Genomic DNA, 9,623 nt, shown 5'->3' on the forward strand with positions numbered 1-9,623 from the left:
TGAATCTTTCGCAAGTTTAAAAAACATAAAACATAAACTTAAGATTCAACCAAAGATCCGCCGCCGCTTGTAAAATACAAGTATTTTTCTCATTATTATATTAATTTGAAAAGTGACTCTGAATGTATTGGCTCTCATACAAACAGGTGACTACTCTTTCCGCTCAGATTATATCTTTATAAAGGTATATACTTTATAATGTGAGTGTGCACGGGAAAACGTCCCACTTTATCGATTTATAAAAAAGCCGCTTTGTCAGTTTATTCGTATAAAGATACAAGTCAATCTCGCCTTAATGGTAACCGACAAAGTGGGACGTTTTACCACATCTCGGAAACTGGCGATCAAATATATGAAAGGGGCGCGTTCCTGGCACACATTCTAAGCTCGTGTGCTTGTATGAGTGAGATATGACAGGTTGAATGTTCGCGTTTTTGACATGCGGTAACTGTGAGGTAACCGAGAGGAGGTGGGCGGCGCTTTCAGCGGCGAGCGGGAGTAGCCATACTGTACGATAATACTCTTTATTATACTGTGGTTTTACTAAACACACTCACATATCTCGATGTCAGTTATCTAAAGAGGTTGAAATTGGAATCGACTATCGTTAAATCTATATGCTTAAATTCAATGCGTCAATTTTGCGTCAAAGGCATTGATAATGTATCATTGTATTTGTCAGTAAAACGTCAGTCTTGTTTTTTTCGAAAGTTACGTGTAATTACAGGATTGATACAAAAGTGTTGAAAGAAACAACATGAATCTTTCGCCATTTTCATCGCTACCTGCAACTCACCTCCAGCAGAAGGTGTTTCGGGTGTCCATGGGCGGCAGTGATCGCTTACCATCAGGCGACCTGTCTGCTCGTTTGCCTCCTATTTAATAAAATAAAAAAATTGCCTGTGCTGAAGGTACAGTCTGACCAAAAAGAGCGGAAGTTAAAAAGTGGCAACATTGTAGAGTCATCCCTTTCAAATCAATATGTGTGAGAAAACGGGACGACACTACGATTTTGCCACTTTTTAATTTCTACTCTTTTTGGTTAGACTCTATCAATATGTTTGCTGCTGTTTGACTTGTAACCTTTTGATTCAGGATAATTTTTAACCACCTTCTGAGCAATTTAGGTCCTCAGGGAGCCTTTCTTGCTCCCCTTGGGAGAACTTGCTCACTGTTCTGGGTCCCCGCATACAATAGGCTACTTTCCTCCTAGCTTCTTTTTAAAAACTGTCAAAACGATTTTGAACGACTTGCTATTATGGAATTCATATGAAATAGAATTGAGTGACGTCACGGTCAACTGATTTACTTTATATATTTCTATCTGATTTATAAAATATAAATTGGAGTTAAAAATAACTTCTGTCCCTGGGTGGCTAGCCGAATGGCACAATCGCTCACGAAACGCTCACGAAACGAAGCGCTAGTAGATATCTATCTCTATCGCGCTTGCGTATTGGCGCGACAGAGCCAGCGGCGTATCGCTTTCGTTTGGCGTCCGAGAAATGCCATTCGGCTACGGGGCCAGTTTTTCTTATAATTATCGGATGCTTTATTTCGTGCATGTTATAAAATATTTTATTTTAAGTACAGTCAAGTTGCCTATACAAGTTAGTGTATACCTACTTAACTTTACCTAAAACCAACGCCGAAATGAAGAGGGATGATAGCGAACTACACATTAAGCGAATTCGACCTTAATGAAAATGTCATGGTTTTTGAGATATTGGCTGAAACATATAACATAACCCTAAAACATACAGACAGACGGACAGAGGGTCGCACCATGATTTTGTATCTTTTTGGTGGTGGAACCCTAAAAATACTATGACCGGGAAGGACCCGCGATTCCCGGTGCCAGTCCCACATAGGACCGGGAAATGAAATTCTTGAAATCAGCACCGGTTCTGCATGTCTTAGGTGTAGTGCTCTAGTAATGTGGCTGCACTTCGTCAGTAATAAAAAATGCTACAAATATAAAAATTAAATAATTTATGTCTTTTACTATTTCCCATAAAGTTACGAAGCAAGGAATATAAGTTATTGTTGAGGAAAAGTCAGCGTTTTTCCTTGCAATGCATTGGAGAAGGGAGGTGTTAGCGGCGGCGGCGGCGGCGTCGACATCGTGTTTTTCGCCAGTAGGTACAGTGCGCTAACATGTGGCGGCGGGCGCTGTGGCAGGCCTCCACGCTTCTGCTTGTGGGAGCCACTATCAATATCGGATTCTTCACACGACCCAGGGACTTTTTACCACCACCACCACAGGTAATACATATTTCGTATGAAAGTATTTTGAGGTAGCTCCGAGTGATGGACAGTTTCGAGAATAAATTTTAATATTATGTTCTACCTTTAGTTTATGAGTGCATTGCGATTATTTCTAGTTTTTTGTTTGCATGAAGCAACGTTTTTCATTACTTATATAAAAAGAAAACATTCCATATTAATTCCACGCTACTGCAATTACAATGAGTACAGGATAGCTACACCTTAGCTGCACCAATTCTATAAATAAATATTGCAGAACTACTAATACACCATTATCCATTGATAGTTATTGATTATAGATATATATGTATAGGTGAAAGCTCACAGTTGAACAGTTGATGATATGACAATAACAAAATTTAGTTCCGAATGCTACTAAGGCCGATAGTCCACTATCATATATGTTTATCATAGAAATATGATCATAGGTAACATGCCATCCTTTTCTTTCATTCCAAGTGAACATACCTACCTACTAAAAGTCATTGAGGGTAGGGACTGTGAAACACAACATTTTCACCACACCAACTCTATAACACATCAAGATAAATAAATCCAACCATTTATTTTTCATTTTTGATTGAAAATCAACATTGAACATAAATTCTACCCTATAGAATTGGGTACCAAGTTAAAATTTGTATTATATTAATTTGCACCCTTGAGAATAAAATGAAACTTTGTCATTTGTTTTAGAAGTACCTAAGTAGTTATTTAGTCGTGTTAGTCGTGTAGCAAGGAACTGAAACATTAATAAAAATCATAAATTACAAATTAAGTCCAATCAGCCATTTGATGCCCTCGTCGCTGGGTAACAGTTTCATAATCAGGTCTTCTGGAGTTCTAATATGAGTAGGAACTAGTGAAGCTATAGGTAACAGGGAACAAGTAGGTCTAGCATATATATCGCATCAGCATTTTCGCGTTTTTTAATAATAAATGTGTGTCGTGAATAGCAGCGCTAAGACATTACTTATTCGAAATATGGTTGTAATTTGTCGAGGTTGCGTTTTAGCTGGACACCTATACTTATTCGTACCTAGGACAATATATACCGGGACTGACAAAACCCACACAAAAAAGTGTACAGCTCAAATGTATGGGCATTTTAAGGATAAAAATAGATGGCGCTGTTTCGCAGCCTGGAAGTGGCAAAAAAGATATGTTCCCCAAGTATTTTTGCGTGTTTTTATTTTTTATAAGAACAAATGACATATTTCTCTATTTTAATATCATGATATCACGTCAATACACATTTTGAAAAAAAAAAGAAATTTGTAAGCATCTGCATCAGCGTAGTTATGGTAATATTCATCAGTATTTAATAGGTGTCGCTAACAAATTGAGGTGGGTACGATTCTTAGTATGAAGATGGACAATCCTATAAATCATCCTTGTTCGTATGTACATATTATAAATAAAAAGTAAGTATGTACCTAAACAGTAACCCCCTTATTCATGTACGTTCTATATCTAAAATTATCAAGCCGATAAAGTTCGTTTGTCCCTTTCCGACGTATTGGTGTGATAGAAAAGGACAAACGAACTTTATATCAGCTTGATAACTTTAGTGTACGTTTATGAATAAGGGGGTAAATAAATAAACATTGTGGATACACTTTACGCAGATAAACCTACTGCAAACTACCCCAAACTAAGAAAATCTTGTACAGTCGAGTTCAAAAAAGTGTACATTTTTTCACGTAATTGCAACGAGCTAAGGTGAAGAAATGTACACATATTTATGAACTCGACTGTACCTATTGGGTGCATTATGGGTGCTCCTATGACTAGTGCCTACCTGCATCACTACGATGTTGTCACTTTTTAATTTCTACTCTTTCTGGTTAGACTATACTTAAATGTAATGTAAATAAATAATTATGAACAGAAAATATACTACGACTCAGGAACACTAGGACAGGCACTGTGTGACCTATGACATGGAACAGGCAGACAGCTCGTCAGCTCAGTTTATCCCTTACATTTAATTAAAGTGTCATTCATTCTTCTGATTTAGTTAGATCAGCTTATGCCTTCTCTATATTGAGTTGGCAGATGCGGACTGATGGTCCAATATTCCTTGTCATTGTACATTTTGAATACTTTAATGTAAAATAAAACCAGTGTGTAAAAATCATACGATAAATAAATAAGTGTCATAAGTGTCTCTACGTTTTGGCTTCAGCTGCGCGCACATCTCCACACGGATCTGTGATGGGAATAGAATCCTGAACTTGCGAGTTTTTTAACACACGAGAAGTAAAATACATTTGCACCCGAGTGTAACACAAAACTTTTCCCCTCACTATAGCGAAAATTGTAACACTAGTCGTGTATAATATTATTAATTACCTATTTAAACGATATTGTACTATGTATATACAATAAGTAATTTTCCACTGCCCAAACATTTTGCTGAACAGAGACTGCATCTAATTGTCATAATTACACATACTTTTACCTATATCTAAGAAAGAAAAATATGGGTTACTAGTATTTTAAAGTTTTTGGGATATGTATAAATAATATCCTGCACGAGAGAATATTCTTGGGTCCGCAGTCAACATCAACGTTAGTCCATCTGTCTGTTTGCGACTTGGTTTCTTAGTCGTTAATAGTCCTAGAAAGTATTGATTCACGCATGGCGAAAGAACGGTAAAAGAAACTAATTTGGGAATCTCCTCATAAACTTTTATTAGGTATTCTTTTTATTGCAATCGTAAAATCGTTGGATAAGTTGAGCTTTTAAATGCATACTTATGGGTGTCCTAGAATAATTTTTTGATTAAATGTATAATTTCGGAAATACTCACCCGAAAGATAAAAATACTTATATGCTATTTTGAAAATCTAGTTTTACTATTAGGAACCTTTGGTGTTGCTGTCTTAATATTTTGGAAATTTCAGGACTACAAAAGATCACGATAAGTTCATTGACCTACGTTGTAATAGGTACTTATGTTTGTAAATGAACAATAGTTAGTATAGGTATACTGTTTACAGTAAGCTATCGTGTCTACTACGTGGTATAATCTACGACACTTAAACTAAACACGGAAATCAGTATTGCGCTAAGTATGGCAAGTGTACGATAACATTGTGATCTATATGGATAATGAGTGGGGTAAAAAATCGAGCATTCGTGCTCGCGAATAATTCTTGCGTCGTTAACAGCACGGTAATTGCCAATTTGCGAGTATTTCATGATAATTGCTTCTGACGTGACTGAGTTCGCTCGAATGGTCGCATCATTCATTGCCATTGAGATTTAACCATTGATAATGTGCACATGTGAACTAGGCTCCAATATTGGATTTTTCATTTCTTATAGTCTGTTCGGAAAGAGAAGATTTGTGGAATGGCGCTCTATGCAATCTGTGGCTTTTGTGACTTCGCACTGACTATACTCGTACTCAGAAACATACCTAATGGACGTGTTTGATCTTTGACTTAATACCTTTAAAGGTGATTCAGCAAACTGCTTAATAGTAAATTAGGCTACAAGTGCGGAAAAGACGAAATTCAAAATGACCGAAGGTCCAAATGAAGGAAGGTTTAAAATTTTAAATCGACTCGAATTACAGATCCCCTCTTCGCACGTGTATCGTACGACGTTTTACAGTAACATATGGTCATTTCAATTTTTGACATAGTTGCGTAATGAGCTCATACATTAAATACCTAACCAACGTGGTATCATAGCGCCATAATCACAGAATTAGATTTAGATAGAAGAAACAAGTTCATTCATTTGTATGGCGGCCGAGCGTGTCAGATTTTGTACTGAAGTTGTTACTTGCCTATGATTTTAAATATGTCTCAGGCCCTTGAGTGTTCATATTTTTTTGTGTTGTTGCAATTAATATTACTTAAAGAGGCATTATTAATGTTTTTGTTCACTTCAACTTACAAAAATTGACGCCCGAAAGCTGCAAGCTGCGATTAAAGACGGACAACTCAGTGGATTTCACTGAGTTCATTTGACACGCTAAGTAGATACGTTTGCTTGATCTATGGTATATATGACATCTGTGGCCATAATGTAGTATGTAAATACTTATTATTAGTTTATTACAGTACGAAATCTCATAAAATTATAGTAGGTACTGTAGGAATATTTAAGCATCATCGATAATAAACTGCAGTGCCTTTGCCTTTTTGTCTCTGGGGGTGGGCGACCCTCAGAGTCGTCCACCCCCAGAGACGGTAAAATGCTCCATACGAGCAATCCGCATTTTACAAATTTAACGTGAGTTTAATTTCATAAAACGAATGCCAGCAAACTACACCCATTCTACATAATATAAGATGTTCAAACACATTGCGTTACTTATTGGAGTTATTAGCTTACAGTTTGTGTGTAAACCTAAGTTAACTAGATTATTTAGTAAGTAAGAGTATGTTAGCCGCGTGCACCACACAGGAAGCGAAATGCACGCTAGACACGCCTGCTATAGTTTCTAATACTATTATGTTTCTTTTGTTTAATAATAACTTAATCTAAGTATAGATTTCTATTGTTTTAGGTCAATTGCTTGGAATTACCAAATTATAGTGCCGACACTATAGCCAGGACATTTAATACAGGTAAATGTACTGCTTTTACTACATACTTCGATACAATTGAATATTTTATGTGAACTAAATACTTATGTAAGTATATGTTTATACTTAGGACGGCGTCTTCCGCGTCAGGTCGGCCCTATGTTCATTCCGCCCACGACGGCTACATTTCTTAGCAGACCACTGATACATATCAACAGAATATCGCCTAGGATCGATCAACTTCTGCCCGAAGCCGACGACATAGTGAAGGAGCACGCGAAACTCGTGCAAGATATTAACAGTTTGAAACAACTCGTGTTTGTGTCCCCTTTTGCGGACGAAAACCGAGACTACGAAGATTCCATTTTCCAAGAAATTATAGAGACTACTACTACACGGTTGCCGAAGAAGAAGACGACTACTACAGCAAAACCGCCCCCAAAGACGACCAAGGCGAGCTCCATCCCCATCGTCCTCCTAGGAGGCGCCAGCAACCAGCGGCAAGTCGTCAAAAGTCAGCCGATCAAGTTTCCTAAGACGTCTATAAGCTTGGTTGGGACTTCCGTATCTCCGTTATTAAAACATCCCTATCCTTTTGTGATGCAGGAGACGTCACGGAGACCTATCAAAGTGTGTATGACCACCATGCCTACCATGTACACCACCCCCCGACCACCCTCCTTGTGGGAGAGGTTAATACGCGCCATCATCCCCAGATAGCACGTAACTTTTAATTTAAGATTAGGTAACGTAAGATGTGCATGAAAATGTATTTGTATCTGTATCAACGTTATATTAAGTTTAGCCGCCTGTCATTGCCACTTGTTACCGTTTTGTTACGAAGACACGGCCGGAATAATTGTGATTCAGTAATTAATAAACGAATACCACGTATTGTATCGTTTTCTTGTCGCGTTAGGATATGGGAATGGGAAGTGCCGGTTCCCTCCGTTACTCAACCACCACCACCGCGGGTCGTCTGCGGCGGCGGCGCGGCGGTTACCGCACCGCGCGGTACATTGTTGTCTCCGATCGCGTGTGCCACTTCTAATTACAGATGCCGATTATGTATTGTCTATTTTTTACACTTTTACGCGTCGGAATGGAAAAGTTGAACGTCTTATATGTTGTTGTGACGAAACTGACTTTTCAATGGTTGATATCGATTTTCACAGCGCCTGCTGAAGTTTTTAACAAATATTTCGTTCTTTCACGATCACTTTGAAGGAAAAGGACGTATATACCGCTGAACAAATTAAAGTAGGTAACTTACGGTCTTTAAACATGTAAGTCGCATAATCAGTCATAATAATAGGTCGCACATTTGAGGTAAATTATTTAAACGCTATAATGAACGAATTTACCAGATAAAGCGATAATAGAGGTATATATAAGTGAAGCGTGTTGGTGAAGCAGTGCGCGGTAGTGAAAGTCATTCTGTTGTTCCCGGCTGAGTTTCATACGTATACGTTTGAGGACTTGCATACCATCGCGGTTAATGAGTATATTATGCCTTGTGACGTGCAGTATATTAAATAGAATCAATGTGAAAATTTATAATTATTAATAATTATGTACTGATTCCTTGGCGATGTCCTAAGGCTGTATAACCACCATACCTATAACTCATATGCTGATCATTTAATTACTTTCCTAAGTAGAACATTCTTACGCTAATTTAATAAGCAAGTTCAAGCAGTTTTGTGGTGTGAATATTAAGGTAACGACATAATAAAGTTTGTATCGTTATTTAAAAAAGAAACACAATATATGACATATTTTTTATTAAATCTAAGAGTAAATTTGGCCTGGCTAGCCATATAAGAGACGATATGAGAAAAAAACTTTGATTGCTGAGGTCGCCGTTATCGAAATCGATTTGGAAGACTATGCTATATTATATAATACATCTTGTACAAAGTAAGTACTTAGTAAACATTTTATTATTACAATAGAATATCGGCCAATATTGTTAATAATAACTATAACTAAATTTTCCTGGTTTTTCGTACGTAATGACTGACTTTCAATATATAGTTTTCAATATCAATGTCTATCGATATTTTACTACGAGTGTAGTAAATCAAAAGCAGATTTTATAGTTTGGTTGCTTGGTTATCTTTATAGGGGCATGGCAAAGGTTGAGGAAATCTAAAGATTTTTTATGCTACATGCTGATAGGCGGGAGACAATGGTTTAGCACGTGTCCACAGAAGTGACGTTTTTAATTATACCGTTTACCTTTATTTATCACAAAACATAAAAATACCATATATCAAATAAAACTAAATTAAAAACTAAAACTAATATTAATCAATTTGTTTGACTCGGTGTAACAAAGTATTGAATAAATATTATGATATTAATATTCGTCTGCTATGTTGTTTACTCTCTCAAGTCTCACATGTATACATGTACTTCTAGATTTTCATGCTTTATACAAAAAAAGTTAAAAGTTATACATTATGATATGGCTCTCTTAAACGTTTTTTTGTACAATTTGGGGCATTTACATAACTAGATTGTGTTTATATACATACGTACAGGGTGGGCCAGTGATAAATAAATGCATTTAAAAAATTGAAATAATCGGTGTTTTTTTTGTGTTTTGAAATAGAAAGTATATATAGAAAACTAAATACCTACATAATGTCAAATAAATACATTTTACTTTTTAAAAATTAAGTCATCATGATGTCGTCATAGCATTTGCGGCACTTCCGTTTGAAAGACTTAACAAGCAAGGCATTATTTGATTAAATTTTACTTTTCAAGTAACTCCAAAAAAAATGCTGCCAGGCAAGTAT

At 36.6% G+C, this 9,623-nt stretch overlaps 1 protein-coding gene across 1 annotated transcript; it reads left to right on the forward strand.

Moving 5' to 3' along the window:
- The first annotated feature begins 2,159 nt into the window (after positions 1 to 2,159).
- LOC125241025 lies at positions 2,160 to 8,799 on the forward strand. The gene is made up of 3 exons (XM_048149299.1): positions 2,160 to 2,265; positions 6,798 to 6,858; positions 6,947 to 8,799. The coding sequence occupies exon 3, from the start codon at positions 6,976 to 6,978 to the stop codon at positions 7,534 to 7,536; it is 561 nt and encodes a 186-aa protein (XP_048005256.1). The 5' UTR covers positions 2,160 to 2,265; positions 6,798 to 6,858; positions 6,947 to 6,975; the 3' UTR covers positions 7,537 to 8,799.
- Positions 8,800 to 9,623: the final 824 nt, after the last annotated feature.

The sequence above is a fragment of the Leguminivora glycinivorella genome, chromosome Z (assembly GCF_023078275.1).
Source record: "Leguminivora glycinivorella isolate SPB_JAAS2020 chromosome Z, LegGlyc_1.1, whole genome shotgun sequence".
NCBI classification, from domain to species: Eukaryota; Metazoa; Arthropoda; class Insecta; order Lepidoptera; family Tortricidae; genus Leguminivora; species Leguminivora glycinivorella.

Coding starts and splice junctions, on each gene's coding strand:
- LOC125241025 (XM_048149299.1), top strand. CDS start 6,976: ATGTTCATTCCGCCCACGACGGCTACATTTCTTAGCAGACCACTGATA.